Raw genomic sequence first — 26018 nt, 5'->3', positions numbered from 1 at the left:
TAAATGTTGTTCAGTCGCTCAGTTGTGTCTGACTCTTTGCAACCCCATGGCATATATTTTGAAATGGCAACCCACTCTAGTATTCTTGCCTGGGAAATCCCACAGGCAGAGGAGCCTGGTGGGCTACTATCTATGGGGTCGCAAAGAGTTGGGACACAACTGAGCAACAAACATATACTAAATATATTCTTTTGTGTTTGTTTTGTTCAATATTATGTTTGTGAGATTGTATGCAGTTGTATTTCATCCATTCTCACTGGCCTGTAGGTTCTACCGAGTGGATATTCAATAAATTTGTCCATGTATCTGTTGACTTGGCATTTGAATAGAGTCCAGTTTAGGGTCTGCTTTGTGGTTGCTCCCTGGAGGGTGGCATCCATGCTTCTACCCAACCAAAATTGGTTTGGAGCTGGGGACTAATGACGCAATACACTCACAAGAGGATTTGAAAGATTAATCACATAGTAAAGCCTTCTGGGGATAGCAGGGCCCACACTCAAACCAGCATGTTTGGCTTAAGCAGAAGAGGCTAGTGGCTCTAGTTTTTACAGTGGATGGAGAGAGGGGGATCAAAGGTGAAGACGCCCTCTCCCACTGGCTGGAGTTTGAGGAGTCTCACCTTCCCACTCATGCCAAGGAAGCAAGTATCTAGCTTTTCTTGTTGGCATGTCCAGGAGTGGAGTGAAAAGGGAAAGAGGAATGATGGGGCTTGCAGGTTATGATGGTCAAACATCAAAAATGGAATCAGACTCTTTCTTTTACGGTTATTATAAGTAGTACTGCTGTAACATGCTTGTACAAGCCTTTTGGCAAACATATCACACATTTCTAATGGGTGCGTGTCTCTAGGACTGCAACTGCTGGGGAATATGCTTGTCTTGGGTAAATACTGCCAAACAGTTTTTCAAAGTGATTATACCAAATTACATTCCCTTCAACAATATTTATGGCTGTACCAGTTTGTTTATCCACTCTGCAGCTGAGGGACATTTGGTTTGTTCCCATTTTGGGGGGGATCACAAATAAAGCTGCTGCAAACATTCATATGCAAGTTTTGGGGTAAACACAGGTTTTCATTTCTTTCGGGGAAAAACTAGGAATGGGACAGCTAGGTTGTATGGTAAGTCTACACTGTGCTGTGAGAGAAACCAGGCACACTGTTTTCCAAGGTGGCTGGACATTTTGTACCTACACCAGCAAAGTATGTGAGTTCAAACTGCTCCACAATCTTCTGAGTACTTGGATTGGTCAGTCTTTACTTTTAGTTATTCTTTTAAGTGTGAAGTAGTATTTAATTGTGCTGCTGCTGCTGCTGCTAAATGTGCTACTGAGTTGTATTTCCTTAAGAACTAATGACGGTGAACATATATGGATGACCATATATGTTGCCATCCATATATGTCCTTTGGTGAAGCGTCTTTTTCAAATCTTTTGTCCATTTTTAAAGCTGAGCTGTTTTCTTACTGTTGAGTACAGCGGGCTCTCTGTTTATCTTGGATACAAGTTCTTTATCAGGCAGATGGTTTGCAAATATTTTCTCCTAGTTTGTGACTTGTGTTCTCGTTACCATAACAGTATCTTTTGAATAGCAGTAGTTCTTAATTTTAGTGAAGTACAAACAACTTCTCTTTTACGGATTGTGCTTTTTGTTTTTGTGTCTTACCTGAGAAACCTTTGCCTACCCTCAAGTCACAAAGATTTCTAGAAATTTTATATTTTCAGGTTTTACATTTAGGCCTGTGATTGATGAGCCTATATTAACAAACTTCAAAAGGTATTTGAAAAAGGGTCTGATAAAAAAGGGTCTGATGGGGGAAAGCAGACCCATTGAAAGAGAGCAGAGTTTACTTCCAGTAAAACACTGAAGATAGATTGGGAGGAAACTATTAGATACACATAGTTTCTGTGTATAGAGTCAAAAGTTAAGATTTTCTGCTAATTCAGAGGTTATCTTTCAGAAAAAACTGGCAAGAAGTTCTAGGGATGATGGGGGCTGCTTTCCTCTCTGAATCCTCCCTTTGATAGATGTATCACCTTTATATAATATAATATTTGTGCAGTAGTCTACAAATATGCCCTTTCAGTCTATAAATAATTTCACAGTCTTTGTTTGTTTTGCTTTTCTCTGCTCCTAAGAGGACCATTTGTTTAGCCCTTCAAAAAGTTAAGAGTTGAGAGAGAGATTTGTTTAATGTAACATGACAAACAAACCCTAAGTAGCATAACAAATACACAGAGAGTTCATCGTGTGATCAGGATAATTATTAATTTGTAATGAATAACTTTTAACAGTCAACCACCAACGTCCAGGATCTACCTGAACCAACCGAAGAATTATTCATTTTGTGGAGTGAAGAAACTTCACTTCCTTCATTTTATGGGTTATCTTCTTCTGTCTACCTTGAGCCACAGTTAAAGTTCATGAGCAATTTTATTGTTCCTTTTACAGAGGCAAACGACAACTCATTGGTTTGGGAAGCCCCAATGGCATTAGTTGCAATAGGCCTTGTTCTAGGATTCCCACTGGTTTTACAATGGACTTTACAAGTTAAAAACAAAAACCCAGTTCCAAGGATTATAAAAAGGACATAAAGCCAAATGTTTGTTGGTTCTCTATATTCCAAAGCAGCTAACCAGCAAAAATGCTGTGTCAGGGAGGATCCATGTTTTACTTAGGTAACCTTTAGGCAAGGGAAGTTTTTATAGCATCTATCACCTTGTGTACTGAAGGCAGAGTAAGCAGCAGTCAGCGGACTTTAGAGACAACGCTAAAGTCTGTGCGCTAACTACTGGGTAGCCATGGGTCGCCACTGCAAAGACGTCTGACGGAGAAGGCATGGTGGAAAGGGGCAGGCACGAGGCTCCTGATGCGCAGCAGTAAACTACAGTGGTAAGCAAGGTGAGGACTTCAGAATCCTACTACCAGCCCCGCATCTTTCATACTCTAGACTTGAGAGTATTTACCTGGCAACTCCACACAGTCCCACGCTCTTGTGGTCTTCACCCAGGATATCTTGAATGCCACAAAGTAACCGCCTTTTCTTCCCAGGCTAAGACTTCCCAGGGCTCTGTGGTCTCTATGAATTACATCCAGATTTACCTTGTTCACTATCAGTTTTGATGCAGCTGTGGCCAGCCACCCTAGCATTCCTGAGCGTGGTCCAGGGCCCCACAGAGTCCTGTGGGGATGGCAAACAGCACTCACAGGGCTCTTTCCATCTAGGTTCTTTATGGAAGTTCCTTTTCATAGACCTGTATCCTGCTGGAACATATGCGTTATATGGATTCCATGGTGACCTGGGCTGCAGAGGAACCCGGGACATAGTTGAGAACTTGAAAATAAGAATGCAAAAGACAAGTAAGACAGCTCTCAGGGTTGGAGTGACACTACTGGAAAATTAGCTACATGTTGATACGGCTTGAGTCTCGAGATCTGGTCGATTGATGAACTGCAGCATTACTGTTCATCTTGATCCTTAAAAGGGCTTCAGGCCATGTAAAGCCTCCTTGTTGCTAAGTTTTGTTTAGTTTTGCTTAGTTCCATAGTTTTGCCACTAGATCACCAGAGCTCTGGAATTTGGAAGGGATATGTGGTTTGTAATTTATAAAAACATGTTTGAAAAATTGTCCCATAAAATTGAGAACATCAGTCTGAGTTAGGTATGAATCTATCTTCTCCCAGAGAGGAATGCATCTTTGGAGTCCTTCTGACTATGATAGGATCTTCCTTCCAGGAGGGGTTTCCACAGGCTACTCAGAGAATAAGCCTAACAACTCAGATCCAGTGGATGACAACTGACACTTATATCATCTTTTTGGGGTGCTTCCCCCCCCCCCCCGTTACCAGTGACAGAAGAAGGTCAGTGCACTTAAGAAATAAATCAATAAATTGGAAAGTCCAGGTCAAGCCTAGCATTTTTTATTCTATCATGCTCCTTCATCTGACTATGCCCTAGGATCACAGCTCAGATAGGCAGGAAGGAGGAGGAGGGCCTGGGACCTCCTGTTGCCCATCCTGGTGAAGGCTATAAATAGGTAGCACAGGAGAGCAAGCTGCTAGTGTGTGGGCAGTCTTTTCTGTATCAGGGCCCCCTTTACTAGGCTCTTTGGTCGTTCTTACATTGGAAAGTGACAAGGGCTATAGACCAGAACAGGGAGCATATATTCATACAATGGCCAGTTTTGTCTCAAGCATTTCCCTTTATGTACTTCAACTTCTTTAACTCATAAGCAAAGCCTTCCTGGGACGAAATTCATACTTATAAATCCAATACACTAAACTTTAAATATTAGGAGTCTAAAGGCCTCCAAGTGTTCCAATATCAAGAATAATTTTGTAAGATTTCACCTTAAAAAAATGTACATTGCTTAAACATTTCAAACCAGTTACAAAGCTGTCTTTCTACTAGATCAAGATTACCCTTCCTGTGATAAATTAATAGAATATCAAATACACAAAGCCACTTACTTACTTCACACAAAAATGTTAATGCTAATGGGTCTTTTCCTTAACTATTCCTATGCTTTATTCATATTCTATTTATTTAACCTTTATTTCCAGGTTAAAAAATGCTTATGCACCTAAGGCAGGCAGTTATCATACCAGTGTCTGCTAGCAGACTCTTGGGCTGGGAGGAGGAGAAGCATATTTAAGAACCCATGGGCAACACTAAATTCTATATATAGTTATGTTAATCACTCCATAATGTCAAAGGAGTAATAATTGGATGAAATAGTATATAATATATAATATCTTGGATTTGCTTTAAAATACTCTAGGGAAAAAAAAAGTTAATATGTAAATATATACCTAAATACATAAATGTAGGCGTGATCACCTAGTCCATTTCCCTGTGTTCAAGTTTTATTTTATGTATTTTTTTCTCCCTAAAACTCCAAAGCTCTTAGCCACATTGATTACTTGACTAAGTTTTGAAATTCTAAGATACATAAACATATATGTTTGTGAGCTAAGTCGCTTCAGTTGTGTCTGACTTTGCAACTCTATGGACCGTAGTTCACCAGGTTCCTCTGTCCATGGGATTCTCCAGACACGAATACTGGAACGGATTGACATGCCCTTCTCCAGGGTATCTTCCTGTCCCAGGGATTGAACCCATGTCTCTTAGATCTCCTGCGTTGCAGTTTCTTTACCACTGGCACCATCTGGGAAGCCCAAATATACATGCTTAGATATGTAAATACCTTTACAAAAATACCTCTAGAGATCACTGAAGCCCTGATGGAAATGTGCATTCTTTCATATTCATAGAACTATGCAGCATTTGAGGATCTTTAAAATTAGATCCATTTGGATTTTGGATATTTCGTATGGTTTTCTTCTGACTCAATGGCAGAACTTACAGATTCATGATACTACATTCCCTTTGAATCAGAAAATGTCTCCTAACTGCTATTTTTAACAGTTTCTGTATTCTTTATGACGCTACTAAATGGATTAATATCAACACGATTGAGTAGTAACTCAACGGTAATGTTCAACAGTGTTTCTACTTAAATTCTTGATTCTGAGATTGTACTTCCTTTACTTTTATACTGAAAATGTTGATTCCTAAAATAATACACATAATCACTATTATGTTTACTTATATCTAGCACAAGAAAATGATTTTAAAATACAACATTAATATGATCAATAAAGCTACAGGATTAAGTCTAATATTTTTTATGCAGTTTCCTTTTCTTAAACTGTCTCCCAAAGTGTCATTCCCATTAAGTATGTGTAGGCAAACCATGTTCTGGAGCTGCACTGTCTAATACAGAAGCCACTGGCCATATGTGGCTACTGAGCACCTGAATGTCCAAACTGAGAAGTGCTACATGTATAAATCACACACCAGATTTCAAAGACCTAGCACAATAAAAGAATGTAAATATCTCAGTCTTAAATTTTAAATAATTCTTAAATCAATAATTTAATACTGATAATATCCGGACAACATTTTCATTATTTGGGCCTTGACTGGCAAGCAGGACTCTCCCATGACTGGGACTCTAGTAGGCAGAAGATGAAGAAACCACTCACTCATGCAGATGAAATTTGTCCTCCAGCACCCTCTACTGACAGAGCTCAACAGTGAGCCTGCTGACAAGGAAGAAATGTGATATCACAAGAAAGCAGTGAAGGCTGGATTGGAATAAGGAGATGTTAAGTGAGAACTGGCACACCTTCTCTAAGGAGGGCTTGCTCTTTTGCTTTCATGGGCTTTTCACAGGTACATAAAAGACAAAGAGTTTCACCAACAGCCTTAATGAGATTTTGCAACCTCTGCTGGGTGGCCATTTCCTTGTTTTCTCACAGATCTCTGATTCAGACTGGCGATGGTAAGAGTTTGTTTGTTTGCCTTAAACGTTTTGCGAAATTATGGTCCCAGGATCAGGCTTGGAACTTCTGGGCCATCTCTGGTATCACCAATCCCAAATTATACAAAAGGGGGACCAAAATGTTTTACATTAATTTACTGAAAAGATGTTGGGAGTTCCCTTTCTGATCCTAACAAAAGCATTAATAGAACATTTATCTAACCCACAGGGAAAGAGTGTACATCTGATTTTGAGGGGTCTGAGAGGAGAGGGTTACAGCGGTGGTCAAACAGATAGACCAGCAGGTTTAACTTAACGATGCTTGCCAGAAACAACAAAGCCTTTCTGAAAAGTAAACCAGCCAAGGACAGAACTTAGGTACAGCACTGCCAGGAGTAGAAGGCAAGGGAGGAGAAGATAAAAGTAAGGCATGAAGGGATCTCATGAGCTTTGCTGCTTCATCCTACATTACACCTTTTGCTCTTCTTCCATGTTGCTCCTTATCCTGTTGACAAGGCCAGACTGTCAGGGGTGGCAGTCACAGACAAAATTTCAAGGTAAGATGTTTTCACTTGTAGGGACTACACTGCAGAAGAAAATATGGGAGAGAATGGGGTCATGGAAGATGGGCCTGTGGCCCGACTCCCCCTGCCTCTCCTCACGTTCCCTGGGGCACCTTATATTCAAGAGACCACCACTTCAAGTTTCTGCCATGTCCTGTCCTGTGTCCCTTTTGCCCCTTGGTTGGCACACAGGGAGGCGAATTAAAAAGGAAAGCCATGTTGGGGGAGGACAGAATGCAAGGGCTTGGTAGTCATGAGGCCTTTCTAGCCCCAACTCTGAAACTGACATGTTGTAGGAATAAGGCCCCTCTGGGCCGCAGGGTCTCTATCTGTAAAGTTAGAGCTGTTCCAACTCCAGGGCCCTATCAGAAAAGTCAAAGGATCAAAGAGGTGACAGAGCCAGGATTTGGGGAAAAGGTGAAGAGAAAAAGAGCAGACACAAAAGCCCTTGGTCAAATCTCTTGGTATTAGCACCAAGGCAGGTGACTCACTCTGGCCCACCCAGAACAGCCCATTATTCCTGGCCCACCACTCCCATTTTCTCCTCTGACCTCTTGGGAAGACAAATTCTGGTAAGTCATAGACATAAGACACAGTCTTAGTCATCAACTCAGTAAAAGCTACTAAGAGTCACATGGATGGCTTATTTGCACTTTGTGAGCAAATCTTGTTCCAAAGCTGCACGAACTCTGCCACACCTATGTGGACACACAGAAGGTGTGTCCTGTGCCTTGCCTCTACCAAAGCCCAGGTTTACAGCCTTCTAGGTGCTTTGCATTGATCAAATAGCATGTCTTATACATTCAACCTCTGTAGCCCTGTCACCAACCCTCATCTCTTGTTCTCTCCATCCAAAGCTTGCCCATTCTTCCATCCTGCTAAGTGTTATTCCAGACCTGCTCTGTTGCTAATTCCACACTATCAGACGGCTTGATGTCCCTGCCCTCAAGACTGTTCCACCCCATAGTGTTCTGACTGCCTGTCAATAAATGTGTCTGTGGAGACTGTAACAAAGATATTACTCGTTTAGTCAGCTATTATATGCAGTGATGGGCCAGCCCTTACATTATCCTCCTGTTGTATTTAGTGCACACCACCAAAACGGTAAGTACTTCATAACATAATTTTATTTTCTAATATGATTCTGTTTTCAGAGGTTTCTAGAGAAAAGAGTTTACATTCTGACTTGAAAACCTTCCTTACTACACTGTATTCCTGACAATAAACCTCCAGAAATACCCTAATGAGCCCCCGAAATCATTGGTCTTTAATCCTAAATTAGATGGAATAAAATATCTAACTGGTGTGTGGGATGAATTTACCTCTCCAAATCTCATACCCTCAGATCTTCCCAGAACATTCACATACAGGTGGGCTCTGGGAGAATAATAGGCCTCAGAAAATAATTCACTTTGTTTCCCCCAGAAGTGACCCTTGTCCAGTCAACCTGATCTGACTTTCCTTACCCAACACACTGTGACCTGGCCTACTGAGAATAAAGCTTATGACTAGAACTCTTTTCCTTCCTTGTTGACTTTACACATATCCTTTCGGGTGTATAGATTATTTTATGAGGAAGACTAAATGGTGTATGGTAGCGAAAAAGCAATTCAGCTTCCCCTTACCACCCCAAATTAGCAAACAACCATCATAAGTCCTGACTGGGGAGTGTTGGGCTTTCTCCCTGTGGGTGAAAGTATCCAAATGGAGGCTGGGTGATCAGCAGCCAGAGGATTCCACATTGATTCACAGCTGGAAATCAGGAGTCCTGAGTGTTATTTCAACCTCACAACTCAGTAAGTCTCTTTCCTATGCATAGAGAGAATGAGAAAAAGTGGAGAAGTCCGACTCCTACAGCCCTTGTCTTGGCACTTCATCAGATCGTGTATTAAAGGTTTCATGTATTAAAGTGTATTAGAGCAGATATACTATTTTTTCAACTAAGTTATAGGTCCCCAGAGGCAGAGTGCACTGCCTTTCTTTTCCCATTCCACTCTTGACAATACATAGTCTAGGGTTCACTGTTTAAAAGGTATTCAATGACCCCCAAATTCTCTCATCCTTTTAATGGCATGCTTTAAAGTTATTCCTGAATACTCCATATTCAGGGATATGGAGATACAGTGAAGACTTGGTCCCTGCACAAAAGAAACCCCGTAACATCGGTGTGTAGAAAGACTGACTTGTAATGAAGGCTATCTCACAGTTATGGGTGTTGGCATATTCAGAAATCACAGTTATGGGAAAGAGAAGTTCAAATGAGGAAACTGAACATTCTTGCTTGTGAGATGGATGAAGAAATATTTGACAGATGAAATCCTCTGGACCTGGAGATGAACTGGGACTCAAAGGATGAACAGTGTTTTACCAGGTAAAAAGTGAAAACCTAAAAACTTGGATGGAACACCCCAGTCAGTGATAGCAGGATACACTTTCTTCTCAAGTGCACGTGGAGCATTCTCCAGGGTAGACCACGTGTTAGTCAATAAAACACATCTCAGTAAATTTCGGAGAAGGCAATGGCAACCCACTCCAGTACTCTTGCCTGGAAAATCCCATGGACGGAGGAGCCTGGTAGGTTGCAGTCCATAAAACACATTTCAGTAAATTTAAAAGAACTCAAATCATACAAAGTACGCTCTTCAGCACTGAGCGACTTCACTTTCACTTTTCACTTTCATGCATTGGAGAAGGAAATGGCAACCCACTCCAGTGTTCTTGCCTGGAGAATCCCAGGGACAGGGGAGCCTGGTGGGCTGCTGTCCATAAAACACATCTCAATAAATTTAAAAGAACTCAAATCATACAAAGTATGCTCTTCAGCCACAGTGGAATTAAATTAAATCAACATTAGGGAATTTAGGGAATTCACAATTGTGCAGAAATTAAACAACACACTCCTAAGTAACCAATGAGTCAAAGAAGAAGTAACAAAGGAAACTATAAAATACTTTGAGATGAAAGACAGCTAAAACAAAACACACAAAATTTACAGTATATAGTGAAAGCAATGCTTAGAAGGAAATGTATAGCTGTAAATTCCTAGGTTAAAAAAGAAAAAAGAGGGACTTCACTGGTAGTCCAATAGTTAAGACTGCAAGAGGCATGGGTTCAACTCCTCATCAGGGAACTAAGATCCCACACCTCTCTCATTACAGCCAAAAAAAACCCAAAATAAAATATATTAAAGTTAAAAAGAAAAAAGAGGAGACTTCCCTGGTAGTCCAGTGGCTAGGACTCCTCATTTCCAGTGCAGGGAGCCTGGGTTCAATCCCTGGTTAGAGAACTAAGATCTCATATGCCTCGGGACAACTTAAGCCCATGTGCTACAACTAGAGAATCCGCTCACTGCAATCACTAAGACCACGTGCCACAACCAAGACGCAATATAACCAAATAAATAAATTTAAAAAAGAAAAGACAAAGTACAACCTGGGTGGGAAGAGATGTCCTTCTCCAACTTCAACAAAGAACAGAGGCACAACCTGGACCATGTGGGGCCTGATGGAAAAATGGTGCCTAGCTTATCACTCGGAGAAGGAAATGGCACCACACTCCAGCACTCTTGCCTGGAAAATCCCAAGGACGGAGGAGCCTGGTAGGCTGCAGTCCATGGGGTCGCTAAGAGTCGGATATGACTGAGCACCTTCACTTTCACATTACACTTTCCCTTTTCACTTTCATGCATTGGAGAAGGAAATGGCAACCCACTCCAGTGTTCTTGCCTGGAGAATCCCAGGGACGGGGGAGCCTGGTGGGCTACCGTCCATGGGGTCACACAGAGTCGGACACGACTGAAGCGACTTAGCAGCAGCAGCTTATCACTAAGTAATAGGAGATGGGACAGAATCATGCATAAACACCAAAGTAAGCATGACAACTGACTCATGTCATGGGAACAGCAATGTAAAGGAGACACAACACAACTACGATCACAGGGATGAGAAGAGATTTAAGACTGGGATATGGTAGGTGTATCAGGAAGATCCTAGCTTTCTTCATGGGGATAGATTGGAGCAAAACTCTTCTGTTACCTTTTTTATTATTATATGTGCCTCCCTTACATTTCCTCTCTGAGTGGGGCTCCAAGAAACTCAAGTTACCCAGAATACAAAGTAAAATGTTAGAAATGACTCAAGAAAATACAAAGTTCTGGGGAAAGGCAGTGTGTTCCAAAAGAAAAAGGAGTGGCATCAGGGAATTCCCGGGCGGTTCAGTGGTTAGGACTCAGTGCTTTCACTGTCATGACCTGGGATCAGTCCCTGGTTGGGGAACTAAGATCCTGCAAGCCACACAGTGTGATTAAAAAAAAAAGAAAAACAAAACAGGGTAGTGTCAGTTTAAAGATCAGGAAAGATTTTATTCACAAAAATAGTGGCATATGAAGCTGAAAGGATATGAAAGACTTTAAAAATTGCTTTCTGATCACAATAATAAAATAAATTTAGTTTGATAAATACAGAAAAACACAGAGGGAAAAAATGAAAATTGAAAATTATTATCCTACTACTCAGATAAAACCATCATTAACATTGAGAGGTATAGTTTTCCTCATCTTATTTGTATCTGTGTCTATCTATAAATATTTATCGATACTATAAATATAAATATCTATAAATATGGATATACAGATATGAAAGTGCATGTGTTTGTGAATATATACATACATATAGAGACATAACTATACATACACATATATTTCATAGATATATATGTGGATATATAACTAGGTCCAAAGATATAACTACACATAGATATAACTACACATATATTTCAAAACAAAAGTTGTGACTGATAAGGATTCTAACAGTGGAAATGGAAGGTAATAAAAAGACCAGGCACAAAAAGGAAAAGAAAGTACAGACAGGCAATGGAACCTTCCAGAAAGACCATGAACTAAACAAGACTAGATTCAAATCCTGCCTCTGCTTCTATGGAAACATAAGCAACTTACTTATCCATGCTGAACCTCAGCTTTCTCATGTGTAAAGTGAAGAAAATATGTGCTTGATCGAGCTGTTTTAGTGATCAGACACTTGACAACATCAGGTATGAAGGAAGCATCCTGCCCAGAGAATGGGAGGTGCTGAGCGCGTGCTGGTATTGTACAGCAGGCTGTCTGGGTAGCTCCATGTGGTGCTGCTTGCTTCTTTTTTTTTTCAGTGTGGACCATTTTAAAAGTCTTTATTGAATTTGTCACAATATTGCGTCTGTTTTATGTTTGGGCTTTTTGGCCACAAGGCATGTGGGATCCTAGCACCCTGGACCAGGGATCGAACCCACAGCCCCTGCACCGGAAGGCAAAGTCTTAACCACTGGACCACCAGGGAAGTCCCTGGTGCTGCTTACTTCTAATGTAAGATACTTACAGGTAAGAGGGAGGCCAGGGACACTCTCTCACATTTATGAGCCCTCAATTCATTAAGTCACCAAGACAAACAGATGGTATGGTAAATTACATACCATAAAATTCTCCATTTTAAGGTGTACAATTCAGTGGGTTTTAATATATTCACAAAGTTGTATAACCATCACCTTTAATTCCAGATCAATTCCATTTTTATCATGCCCAATCTGGGTGATACCCATTAACTATCATTCCCTATTGCCCTTTGTCTCGCCACCTCCCACCTCATCCCCTTACCAGCCCGAGCCAAGCAACAGCTCAGAGACCACAAGGATTCCAGATCCCAGCTACATGAAAGAGCAAATTAGCCAGAAGTGGTCATAGGTCTTTTAAAACTGTTGGTGAACTCCCCTTAAGCAACAGCTTACCTAATTTCACAAGCAATCACAATCTGCACAGAACACAATACTTAGCCATCTTGCAGCTTGCAATTTCCCTCTAATCAACCATACTATACTAGGCAACAGACCAAGGTTATAAGCTCATTTTATCTAGTTATTTTAATACTCATCATTCTCAGAAAACCCTTCTGACTCTCATAAAACAAAACAGCAGGAGGACTTTGACGGCTAGCACTTGTCTGCTGATTCATGAGTAAAACTCAAAACTCAAAAACTTTTGAGTCAGGCAGATAATTTTTCTTTTCTGGTTTTTCCTGAAACAGGGCAGGCACGTTCCTGTCCCTAAACAAAAGCATCAGCATAGGGAGAGTAATGAGGGCCACCAATTTGGGTGAAATGTCTATTTGCATAATCCATTTTTCTCTCAGAATTATAAAATACTTGTCCATCATCTCTGGCAAAGGAAACCACTATCCTGTCTGTATTGAGATACAGATCTAATTTAGATGTCAGCAACATCATAAGCCCTCAATTCATTAAGTCATCAAGGCAAACAGATGGTGCCTCGCAATCAGTGTGACAGCAGAATGATTCAGAGAGTGGAGATTAGTCAATAAAAACCTATTTGCAGTGCCACTGAGTGTGGCAGTGCGTTCCAGAAGAGGCACCTCATTCTCAGAGAATTATCAGACTTGTAAAATTAGCCCTAAGTCGCCCTTGGGAGAGACAGAGTGGGGGAAAGCAGAGAGCCAATGGGTACCCAAGGCAGCTGGGGAGAGGAGAGGAGGGTTCTGAAAGGGAGACTGTCTATGGGGTGGTGATCAAAAGAAGAAGAAGCCACAGGAGCCCACAGCCCCTGCCCAGCTACCACAGTCCAGTAGCAGAAATGCAGCCAGAGTTACTGAACTCTCGTACTCACCTCTGCAGAGAAATAGTCTTGAGTCATTCAACCAACATTTTCCATGGGCAGGATACCACCAAGTGCTGTGGTGGAAACATAATGGAGGTTCTGCTGCCAGGGTGCTTGCAACCCAATGTTCATGCACAACCACAGGACTCTCCATCATACCAAGTACCAGGAGCCAGCGGGCAGCCCAGGTAGAAAATCACATTTATCCTTTCTAGTGGAAAGAGCTGTTTACCTGTGGTAAACAGAAAGCTTTTTGCTTCCAGTGGTCAATTCTTTCTTTGTGTAATCTAGTCAAATTACCTGTATAAATACAGATAATAAAAATTAGTCAACCTTTTCACTTACATAGTTTATATAAGATTATAAATTTTCTAATTTTTCAAATCAAGATATAAACTACCTAAAACTGAATGCTAAAGACACCAAATTCTGTCTATTCACTCTCTACCAAAAGACATATTGAATAAATTATATGGGATATAAAATTACATCAAATTTTAAGACAAAATGGTTGTGCTGCTAATTCCAAATCCGACCATTTCCAACGCAAGGGAAAGAGGCAGGTGGCCTTCAGCTCATCTAGAGAAGTTACATACCCACCACCCCACCTGCCCCTCTCCCTACCCACCATGCACCCCAAATAACTAATAGGAAGAACAGAAAGGAATTCTGAGGAGCTGCAGTGAATCCAAGATCCATTTTTTAGTGACAACCACACAGCTTTTTGTTAGAAAATATTCTCATTGAAAGTCTTGCATCAAACCTAGAAGGATGCAAATGTATTTCCTTATTTGAGCTGTTTAAGGGCTTTCCTGTGTAAATAATCCTCTTGAGATCACTGTATACAGAAACTGGGCAAATTTTAGCCAGGTTTGTCAGAGCACATTACTGAGAGTGAAGACACGTCTCATCTCTGCCACAGTTCTTTAGAGCGCTGGCCCCTTGTCATTCAGTTATCTGTCCACATGTCACTGGCTGCATGTACACAAAAGCAGAAGTACCATCAGGGATTTACCCAGGTTTCATGTTTGGTTGCTGGAGTGGGAAGCAGGTTTTCCAGTCAAGTCAGGGAATTTAAGAGAAAGTACCGGCATATGAGAAATGCTGGACTGGAAGAAACACAAGCTGGAATCAAGATTGCCGGGAGAAATATCAATAACCTCACATATGCAGATGACACCACCCTTATGGCAGAAAGTGAAGAAGAACTCAAAAGCCTCTCGATGAAAGTGAAAGTGGAGAGTGAAAAAGTTGGCTTAAAGCTCAACATTCAGAAAACGAAGATCACGGCATCCGGTCCCATCACTTCATGGGAAATAGATGGGGAAACAGTGGAAACAGTGTCAGACTTTATTTTTTTGGGCTCCAAAATCACTGGAGATGGTGACTGCAGCCATGAAATTAAAAGACGCGCTTACTCCTTGGAAGGAAAGTTATGACCAACCTAGATAGCATATTCAAAAGCAGAGACATTACTTTGCCAACAAAGGTCCGTCTAGTCAAGGCTATGGTTTTTCCTGTGGTCATGTATGGATGTGAGAATTGGACTGTGAAGAAGGCTGAGCGCCAAAGAATTGATGCTTTTGAACTGTGGTGTTGGAGAAGACTCTTGAGAGTCCCTTGGACTGCAAGGAGATCCAACCAGTCCATTCTGAAGGAGATCAGCCCTGGGTGTTCTTTGGAAGGAATGATGCTAAAGCTGAAACTCCAGTACTTTGGCCACCTTATGTGAAGAGTTGACTCATTGGAAAAGACTCTGATGCTGGGAGGGATTGGGGGCAGGAGGAGAAGGGGACGACAGAAGATGAGATGGCTGGATGGCATCACTGACTGGATGGACATGAGTCTGAGTGAACTCTGGAAGTTGGTGATGGACAGGGAGGCGTGGTGTGCTGCGATTCATGGGGTCACAAAGAGTCGGACACGACTGAGCAACTGAACTGAACTGAACCGGCATATGAGGAAGGAGTATCCAGAGCAGCGGGGAGGACAGGAGAGAATTAAGTTCAGTTACAGCCATCTTACAGAGTCTGGAATTTTATGATGGCCTGGACCCTGGTCAATGTTCCCTGAGCACTGGTCTGTATGGACCATCACTGCTTTAAAGCAGCAGGCCTTGTCAAGGTAGTAGAGGAACAACACTACTGCATGTAGCTGCCTTCCATATCCTTAAGACCTAGACTGTGGCTTCAATACAAAGACCATCACAAGCCACAAACTGAACAGCCTTTAGCTTTCTGGCAGAGAAATGCTGACAGTACCTTTCTAATGCATTCAATTTTCAATACCTCAAACAGTCTGCTCTTGTAAATATCCAGCTCTAAAACTTTCAAGGGCCAACAACTACAATACTGTCCAAGTTCTTTTACTAGTATTAAAGGTCCTCCCCACTGAGTTTACTTTCCATTACTCTCTGACTGTGCTTTAGTCACAAGTGTTTGCCTTTTCCCCACTTATTGTCCTTCATACTGCAGCTACAATTCCACAGTCTACTTCTATTCCTCCACCCATGTTTCCTTTTCTGGAATATTCTTCCAATGTGTTTACACGCTAGTCATCCTTCAAAGTTCACACATTCAAGCCCCAGTCCCAAGAAGCCTACTTTGAAATAGCTCACTCACTATGGTATCCACGTGGATTTCCACTCAAAGCACTTCTCACAGACTGCTTTCTACACCTATTCCTTTGACCTAATCAGATTATAAATTACTTCAGGGAAGGAACTGAGTCTAATTTCTGAGTCCAGCACAGCACCAGGCACAATATACATGTCCAGTATTTGGTGACCCTGACTCTCATTTCTATTTTTAAAATACTCAATACTCAATTTTTCTCAAAAGTCTTAAGATTTGTTTTAGACAAAATGCCACAAAGATCACACAATGTTTTTTAAGGATGTCTAAAACTGGATTACGTAGCTTTAAGCTGAGCCATAACCTAAACAGACGTTTGAGTTTAGAAGCGCATTTCTTTTATAGTGGATATGATCATATGTGGACAGCTCCTTGGAGCATGAAAAGTTAGAGAGACTCTCTAAAGAGGGGAAATTAGCCCAAACTGGCAGACACTTCCTGTGCTGCCTTTCTATAAACTATATGTAGATTAATTTAATACATGAGAACCTGAATTTTTTTAGTCTTCTGTATTATTCTTTGAAATGACACAGAGTAAGAATGAAACAATATATGTTATACATTAAAAATAATACTGTATTATGAAAATCTTAAGTTAAATAAGTTGTCACTATTGTTTTCTTATGGTACTGAATAAAGAATAGCAGAATAATCTTTGTAAAATCTTCTATATCGTCTGATAGTTATTATTACCATTTACCAAGATTCTGGTTTCTACATACTAATCAGAAAGAGATCATTTTTTACACAAATAGGGCAGAGTCTGCCTCTTTCCGCACAATGCATATCATAGGAATTTTTAAAGTAATAACTTACACTTTATATGTGTTTCCTCATTAATCAGTACTACTGTTATCCTCTTTTTTCAAAGGAAGAAAGTGAAGCTCAAAGTCATGGTTAGTATATGGCCAAGCTGGGACTAGCACTGGTCTGCCTGACTCCAAATCCCATTCTCTAGAAATTAGTAAACAAACTTAACATTATTTTGATTCAAAGAATAGGCCATGGTCATTGCTGAAGTTAGTCTTTGTATTTCCAGAATTAAGGGACTTGATGACTTCTGCATTACCTATGAATATGGCTTTCATTTTCAAATCTCACGTTCTCTTATTTTCTTAAATATATATTTAGCTGCACTGGGCCTTAGATGCTGCATATGGGATCTAGTTCCCTGACTAGGTAGTGAACCCAGGTCCCCTGCTTTGGGAGCACAGACTCTAAGCCACTGGACCACCAGAGAAGTCCCTCTTTTACTGTTTTAATTACCCTAAATCAACTTCTGATCTTCCGATTTAACTTTAAAGCCCTTTGTATCCACTGTCGCTTCTTTTAACATTACCAAGGCCCTCCAGAGCTCAAAGACAGTGTTCAGGGAGATATCGCCACGAACCTGACAAAACAGGCGCCAGCAAGGAGCTGAAAGCACTCCACACGACCAAGGTAAGGAGTTTTTATCCTACTCAGAATGAATGTTTCCTGAAGTGAAAGTGAAAGCCGCTCAGTCGTTTCCGACTCTTTGCGACCCCATGGACTATACCAGGCCAGAATACTGGAGTGGGTAGCCTTTCCCTTCTCCAGAGGATCTTCCCAACCCAAGGATAGAACCCAGGTCTCCCGCATTGTGGGCAGATTCTTTACCAGATGAGCCACAAGGGAATGTTTCCTACTTGTGTCTGAATTATGAGACAAAAGATTTTCAAGATCCTGAGCCTATGACACTGAGCTTCTACCTGTGGGTTAGAGCACTTGGCAGTCTGCCTCGTTTCACGGTTATAGCCAGAAATTTTAGTTTAGTTAGAAAACAGTCCTCATGGCAGTGCTTGATGCTTTGCGCCAATTCGCCAGGTAGTTCCCGAGTGATCTACTAACAAATTACGGGTTCTGTCCCACGGGTTCTGTCCCAGGAAGTTCACCGTTACAAGGTGCCTGTGACTTCTTTCCTAGGCAAACCACGCCGGTCAGTATGGAGTCACCCGTGCTTGTAATGAATGGCTGCCTCCGACTACAGTGTAAGCGCCAAGCTCAGAGGCCCATAGCGCCTGTTCGCGGCCGGTAAGTGCCAGGGCATGGGAGTGGATCCAGCGCCCTAAAGCCGCCGGCGGCCCCTCCTCACCCGCAGCCGAGTCTCAAGGACCGGCCGCGGTTTAACCCTCTCAGCCTCAGCCCCGCCCTGCTGCGTTCGCGGATGCTCGCTGCCGCCACCTCCCAAGAGGAAAACAGCGAAGCTAATGTCAAGTTCCGCCCGGCCAAGGGCCGAGAAGCACCCTCGAACGTCCTCCGCCGTTCCTAAGAAGCCGACTTCTCACCTCTGATGCAATCCGTACGTAAGAGCCAGGGACGAGAAGTCACCGCCCGCGCACGTCGCCCCAGCCAATCCGGGGCTCTCTCTGGGCCACCCCACCCATTGCGTACACGCACGCACGCACCCATCCACCCGCCCCGACCCTCGCGTGCCTGTTGCTGGTTTCTGATTGGCTGAGGCCGGACGTAGGCGGGACCGGGAGAAGCCGGCTGGACGGCGTGTGCGGGAGTGGGGTCAGAATCCGGTAGGAACCTGAAACGTCTTGAAGTTGTCTGTAAGTGATGCAGGCGGCCTTTGGGGGTCGAGTGATTCCGAGCGGTGGAGTGGGGAGAAGAGAGGCCGCGTCGAGAGCACCTTGGGAGGGTTGGCGCCCCGGGACTAGGAGACGGGGCTGATGCCTGGGCTGAAAGGGGCGAAGTCTGGTTGGCGGGGCTCAGGCCTCATTTCGTGGTGCCGGGGAGGGCTGGTGAGAGCGTACGGAACCTATGAAGGGATGCAGAAAAGGTTTGTAGGGCGAATCGCGACTGAGCTGGAAGGCTCGGGGATGTATCTGGGGAAGCACCGGGCTGGAGCCGACTTCGCGGAGCCCGTTGTCCCGAGCGTGTCCGTGACTTCTTTGAGAGCGGGTGGGTGAGGAGGGATTAGGAGGGCGTGCGGTCCGGCCATGGAGTCCTGACAAGGTCACAGGAAGGGAAAGGGGAGGAAGGTTGAAGGGTTGAGGGGAGGGCGTAAAACTACACGACCTTCCCGCCATCGGCTTCCTGTTCTCCCCGGGCCGGTATTCTCTTCCACCTTTAGCGACTCTTCTTCCGCCTCAGGAAGGTAAGAAGGACCAGGGCCTGTATCAAGCGCCTCTGACAGAATTTACATTTCTTCCTCAAAAGTAAACCTGCCAAGTTAGAGATTACAAAACATAGCACAGGATTAGAATTGGGAGCAGTCGAAATGATTCGGCAGGTTTATTCGCCTATTTTACCGGTGCGGGAATCAATTATTCCCCTCTTCTGGGTAATCCCTATGGATGGAATCTATGCTTCCAGAAGTGCCTGGGATGAAAAGTTGTGATGTATAAGTGGTACCAGGCCCCAGCATGACAATCGTATTTGAGTTTTGTACACCAGTGGTTCTCTTGATTCCCTGTGCACCAGAATCTCTTGAACGGATCTTCTTAAAATATAGATTCCTTGGGACCTGCCCCCAGACCATCTGAATCGGAATCTCCTGGGGTGGGGACTTGGAAGCCGTTTAAAACGGGCTGACAGTTGACGGGTTCAAAATTAAAATTGGAATCCATTGTTAGAAGCTCCTGTGACAAAAATGACGAGCTGTGAAGATCCTTAAATCTTTTTACATCACGTGATGCGGAGCGGCTCCTGTTACCTTAGGCCTCTGCTAGGTGCCCATGCACTTGGAAAGGTCTTCAGTAGTATCTTAGTTTACAGACTAATTCGTGTTATCTGGTTTTAGGTGCCTCCTTTTGTACATGTTCAACTTTCTGGCAGATCTGGGTCAGTTGCTGTGGGTGGATAAGAAAATGATAAAGGAAATCCAGAAGTGATGCTAGGGGAAAAAATATTCAAATCACAGCTGAAATTGTTAGATGAATTAAGTCACTGGGGAAGAAGATTCCATTTAACTTTGGGCATGACAGACATTTTTCACAATTCAAAGGAGGAGATGCAGGCTTCTGTTAAGAAATGGATTTTCTATTTTTTCAGATAAAATGTACACCAGCATAATAAGACAAATGATCTGGCAATATATTGTCAATCAAAAGAACCCACAACTGTTTATTAGGAGAGCTGGGTTCTAATCCTGCCCTGCCAGAGATTCCTGTTGTTGAGCAGTTTATTTCACCCTTCATAAGCTTTCTTTTTCCATCTGTAAAATAAGGCTACTGGCATGGATTGAACCTTGGGGTTTTATTCTCAAGTGACTTATTGACCCTGATACTTTAAAAGTTAACCATTTTTTATTTAGGTGGCTGTAAATCATGAATACTTGGGGAAACTTCTAGGTGATCAGGAAGAGAATTATTAAAATCTTACACTCAGGGAGTTTTATAGATAAATGTCATGATAGAAATAGAATTTGAACCATAGAATAACAAATTAACTTTGTGATGTGTTGGACTTTGAATATTCCCCTTTCTTTTATGCTGAAATGTGCACACAAGGTGTTCTGTATCAGAGACAAATTATCCTTAGTCACTTAAGACAAATAATGACTACATGGTTCCTTCATACCTTGATTCTTACCCCAGGGACTACTTTCTGAAAGCCAGGTCAAATGGCCTATCCATACAAACTGCTGCAAGGAAGGAGAAGCGAACTTTTGCTACACTGATCTGTTGGACAGTTAGTTATCTAGAAATTAGGACAAAGGAAGAAAACATGCTTTTGTATCTGCAAAAGGAGGTGCTAGTTTTTAAAAGTGGATTGTCATATATAGTGGGTTTTTTTCCTTGGGGTCGCAAGGATCCAAAACCTACTCAGGTTATCGTGTTCTTTCATTGAGCAATGTAAGAATTAAAAGAGAAATTAGCACTTATGTAGATACAGCTTGATGTTTTTCTTACTGATGAAACTCTAAAAATGTGTGTAATTGTTATTTTTCACTAAATTTTCCTAATTGCCTGAGAATAATTTTAATAGTTGAATAAATATTGAAGTAATATTTTTCAACAAACAATAAGTTTAATTAGAATGTGGGATTGGTGAGGAAGGTAGAAGGAGGAATTGTGGTAAAATAGGAAAGATTTTGAAATGTTTGCCTTTGGGAAGTTTCGATTGATTATGAAGGGAACTAATAAACATACTGGCCTAAAATAGTTTAATCTTACCATCTAGTCGATTTATGTAGTATCTTGGGGTTTGTTTGTTTGGGTTTTTTTGGCTGCACCATGCAGCACGTGGGATCTTAGTTCCCAGACCAGGGTCCGGGCCCCCTGCAGTGGAAGCGTAGCTCTTAACTGCTGGACCACCAGGGAAGTCCTCATTTATGTAGTATGTTGAAAGCCAAGCTCAAATATTTCTCTGAAACTTCCCAAACTTTATCTAAAAGATACCACACTCTAAATTCTGTCTCTGTTATGCTCTTTGCAAAGTGTACATACTCTGGCATGTTTTAAAAGAATTTAATTTCTGAAACATTATTTCAGTGTTTACATTTTAATCTCTTGAAATATATAATGAGCATCCTGAACTTTGAGCTTGTTGAACCTTGTATATAATAAAAGCTCAGACAAAGTAGGGGTTCATTTAGTTAGCAGGTAATGGAGCACAAGAAAGAAGAGAAAGTCAAAGTGAGAGTCGCTCAGTCGTGTCCAACTCTTTACAACCCCATGGACTATACAGTCCATGGACTTCTCCAGGCTAGAATACTGGAGCGTGTAGCCTTTCCCTTCTCCAGGGGATCTTCCCAAGCCAGGGATCGAACCCAGGTCTCCCGCATTGCAGGCAGATTCTTTACCAGCTGAGCCACCAGGGAAGCCCTAGTTCTAATTGATTCTATCTGTGTGATACTGTACAGCTCATCTGGATTAAGGTCTTCTCTGTCAGATGACAGAACTGTACTCTTCCCAGTGAGGATGGAGGTTGGAGGGACAATTTCACTTTTCAAACTAAACCCTACGCCTCACGTCTAGAGTTGGATTTTCTTTGAGAACCTTGATTACTATTAAACCCCTTGAATAGCAAAGTGTTGAATGAGAGCCATTTATTACTGGAGGGAGTGTGATGCACATGAAAAATTCATAAGCTAAGACTATACAGATAATGGGATTGGCAGTTAACTTTTTGATGTCATCTGTAAATGACATCGGAGAAGGCAATGGCAAGCCACTCCAGTACTCTTGCCTAGAAAATCCCACGGATGGAGGAGCCTGGTAGGCTGCAGTCCATGGGGTCGCTACAAGGCGGATGCGACTGAGCGACTTCACTTTCACTTTTCACTTTCACACAATGGAGAAGGCAATGGCAACCCACTCCAGTGTTCTTGCCTGGAGAATCCCAGGGACGGCAGAGCCTGGTGGGCTGCCGTCATGGGGTCGCACAGAGTCGGACACGACTGAAGCGACTTAGCAGCAGCAGCAGCAGTAAATGACATCTGACTGGTATCAATTACAACAGTGTATTGTAATTAACATCAGTCAGAGATACTTGTGTACTTATATACTATGTGTGACTCCCTTTTTTTAATCTGCGGGTGAAGTTTATCATCTGTGCAGATCAGTCAGAAGGAAGTATGTAGTGACCATGACCAAGGTGAAATTGAATTATTACTTTACTGTGATGAAATGCCTATTAGCTTCCTGTGTTACAAAAAAAAAAGGGAGAATGGAGCCTTGGTCCCTTTGTTATGGAAATTAATCTTTTTTTCACCATGCCCTGTTATTCATATAATCTGGCTAGTATCTTGCCTTTTTTTTGTATTACTTAAAGGAATAATCTTATTAAAAAAGTATGCTTTTAACTGCAGAACCTCATGGAAATTCTGTTTCAGGAAGATTCTTCAATCACTATGTCAAGTGACACAGATATTTCTCTTTCTTCATATGATGAAGATCAGGGATCTAAACTTATCCGAAAAGCTAGAGAGGCACCATTTGTCCCCATTGGTAAGTTTGACTTTGATGGTCTAATAAGCTTTAACACAGAAGAAGTGTGAGCAACTTGTTTCATTCATCAAGCATTTCCTGATGAAGCATTTATTTTTTAATATTTTTTCATATGTTGAAATATGCTTAGACTGGTATAAATAACTGTCGTAAAAATTCTTCTCTGAATTCAGACATCTTGTTTTATTGACTTATTTCAGTGAATGTGTTGTGACCCCAAGACGACCATCAGTTTCAGTGATTTGCTACAAGGACTCACAAGACTCAAGAGTTGTTATAAACTCACAGTTGTGGTTTATTACAGTCTCTGCTGCATTCCCTTAACTGATTTCCTTCAGGGATGGAAGTAGGACAGAGAAGAGTTCCCCTAGCACTCTTAAAGGAATTTATTTACTGGCTTCACAAGCCCATACTTCAAAGATGATCTTGATTTTCTAGATCTGCTATTGCTTGCTACCAATTTTGAGTTTTTAATTCTGAATCGGGGTGGGGATTAAAACCTCAGTTCGTATGCTAACTGGGTAATGGTCTCCTAAAGCATCCTTATAAAAAATAGAACATCGATTGATAATAAACTTTTCTTGATTCCCTGCCCCAATGTATCTGACATAACTTGTGACTATTTTTTTTACAGGAATGGCAGGTTTTGCAGCAATTGTTGCATATGGATTATATAGATTGAAGAGCAGGGGACATACTAAAATGTCTGTTCACCTGATCCACATGCGTGTGGCAGCCCAAGGCTTTGTTGTGGGAGCAATGACTCTTGGTAGGTTCCTACAGGACATTTTCAAATTTTTGGTTCCCCATGAATGGATTTCTTTGTAAGTAAAACAAGGTAGATACTTTTAACTGACTTTGAAGCAGTTTGCAAATATCACTACTCATTTTCACCTAAAAACTGAACGAATAAAAATAGTTCGAGTAGTGGTATAGTTTTACTCTATGATGAATAACCTTACTAAGGTTTTAAAGAGAGAAAAGATAGTAATGCCCATTATAATGTCATTGAGGAGTCTATATATGCAAATAGGGTTGGTAGTAAGATCCATCATCTGGAAGAGACATGATGGCTGTTTTATTGAGTTTTTGAAGGTGGAAAAGATACTACATGCTTTTGTAGGCTTTATAATTCATTGACATTATCTGCTTTATACAGCAAGATTGAGTCCTTTTAAAGTTGCCAGATAAATATTGATATTTTAGCCATCTGAGCTAATCATACTAGTCTTGAAAATACTTTGGAAACTGTGTAAAAAGAATTTTAGAAATTGGAATTATTTAAGAAAGCAAGAATGTAAGCAGCCTAGGGTCTTGTTTTCCTTTTAAGCATCATATGCTAGTAAGAGTGCTACTTTTAGCTGTTTTATGAATAGTTTTTAATTTTCTAATACTGAAAAAAAATTTTAAATGCTTAACTAGCATTCTTTTTCTTCAGGTATGGGCTATTCCCTGTATCAAGAATTCTGGGGGAAACCTAAACCTTAGAAGAGGAGATGCTGTCTTGGTCGTCTTGGTGGTGCTTGCTTTAGTTAGACATCTCATATTGAGGTTATATGTTTATGCTGAAAATAAATTGTTTGGGTCAGACAAGAACATGGTCATTTGAAAACTGGCTTCCTTTCTTGCAGGCTTGATTTGCCTGGTGACCAAGTTACTGGTGACTAGTTCACTAGCTAGGTCATTCAGGGGAGTCAGACCAGCACAAAAGAAACATGTCACTTTTAAATACACTTGATAGTGGTACCTGTCCACCTTAAACTCTTCTGTTGAAATTAGTTCTAAAGAAGACAACATGCCAATCCTGAAAATGCTCCCAGTTGCTGCAGAATATCATATGCTTTTGATGTAATGTAGGAATCCTATTTACCCCAGTTAATTTAACTTTCTGACGGCCTTGTGGACTGAGTACTGTTTTAAGGGCTGGTTGGCTCTTGAGGAACCCTTTCAGAACAGTCCATGGAATACAACATTACAAACCTCCCTGGAAGTCTGTGTGTGTTTTTAAACCAAAACTAAAAAGCTGGTAACAGAGCCACTTTGAAGTAGTATTTATTTTAGAATCATAGTTATAAACATGAGAGTAACTTAACTTGTGGATCCCTTTTAGCTCTTTTGTAATTGCAGAATTGTATTTTGCTGCTGTTAATATTAGAATAATTTTAAATTATTTTGAAACATGTATTTAAGTGCTAATGCAAAGGTAAATGAAAAACACTTTTTAAATGTGTGCAGTATGTTTATTTTCTCCAAAAGTATCATCAACTAAATAAAATCCCTATAATGGAAGTCATTGATGAGCAAGCTGGTTTGGTCAGACATTATACAAACTTTGGTATATCACAGAATGCTTTGTTGTACTTGTGAAATTCTCGTCTAAACTGAATTTACATTCCATGGTGATAACATGGTAAATGTAGTGTTATTAAAGTAAATGAACACGTCAAATGTCTTGTATTTATTTCAATTTGGGAAAAACCATCGTTCTTTGAAGTAGCATAAGTAGTTCCAAGAAAAGAGGGAATAACAGCTAAAAATTTATTGGGTATTTACTGTGTGCCACATACTTTTCATGTATAAAATCATTTAAATTTCCTAACAACCCTAAGAACTGTGATCCTTGTTTCGTGGAGAAGGACACTGAGATACAGTTTTAAGTAATTAACCTAAGGTCACATAGGTAGAGAAAGCTGTGTTTGGGACTGAAACCTGGGCAGTCGTGCAGTAGACGCCAACAGATGTTAGAGACTTGAAATGTTGGTCTTTGTGAAACTAATGCTGGAGAGGCAGCAGTTGTCATTAATGAGTAGTGTTAGACAAGAGGGTACAACATGGTCTTGACTTACCAAGATTATATAACCTGGCCCAAATCAGGGTTTTCTCAATTTTCTCCTAGTTAGAAACAAGAGATTGGACTAGG

At 41.3% G+C, this 26018-nt stretch overlaps 2 protein-coding genes across 5 annotated transcripts in view; one reads left to right on the top strand and one right to left on the bottom strand.

Annotated features, from left to right (window-relative positions):
• Window positions 1-26018, bottom strand: part of LOC129634824 (atypical chemokine receptor 2-like) — a 139858-nt gene that overhangs the window by 63293 nt on the left and 50547 nt on the right. The window contains exons 10-12 of one of the 3 annotated variants that reach the window (XM_055557154.1): window positions 19224-19369; window positions 18485-18963; window positions 13555-13845 (exon numbers count right to left, since the gene is read on the bottom strand). In XM_055557154.1, the coding sequence (XP_055413129.1) occupies window positions 13555-13702 (148 nt within the window). In that variant the 5' untranslated portion in view covers window positions 13703-13845; window positions 18485-18963; window positions 19224-19369. The other 2 variants (XM_055557156.1, XR_008705927.1) reach the window with 2 other exon arrangements.
• HIGD1A (HIG1 hypoxia inducible domain family member 1A) lies at window positions 18620-24694 on the top strand. Of its 2 annotated transcripts, none has more exons than XM_055557159.1 (4): window positions 18620-18754; window positions 22984-23098; window positions 23733-23867; window positions 24537-24694. In XM_055557159.1, the coding sequence occupies exons 2-4, from the start codon at window positions 23002-23004 to the stop codon at window positions 24584-24586; spliced, it is 282 nt and encodes a 93-aa protein (XP_055413134.1). In that variant the 5' UTR covers window positions 18620-18754; window positions 22984-23001; the 3' UTR covers window positions 24587-24694. The 2 variants fall into 2 exon arrangements, with proteins under 2 accessions (XP_055413134.1, XP_055413135.1); XM_055557160.1 differs by having other exon boundaries at window positions 18709-18754; window positions 22988-23098.

The sequence above is a fragment of the Bubalus kerabau genome, chromosome 20 (genome assembly GCF_029407905.1).
Source record: "Bubalus kerabau isolate K-KA32 ecotype Philippines breed swamp buffalo chromosome 20, PCC_UOA_SB_1v2, whole genome shotgun sequence".
Taxonomy (NCBI): Eukaryota; Metazoa; Chordata; class Mammalia; order Artiodactyla; family Bovidae; genus Bubalus; species Bubalus kerabau.
The sequence above is the reverse complement of the archived record's forward strand: the minus strand, read 5'-3'. Positions and strand labels throughout refer to the sequence as shown.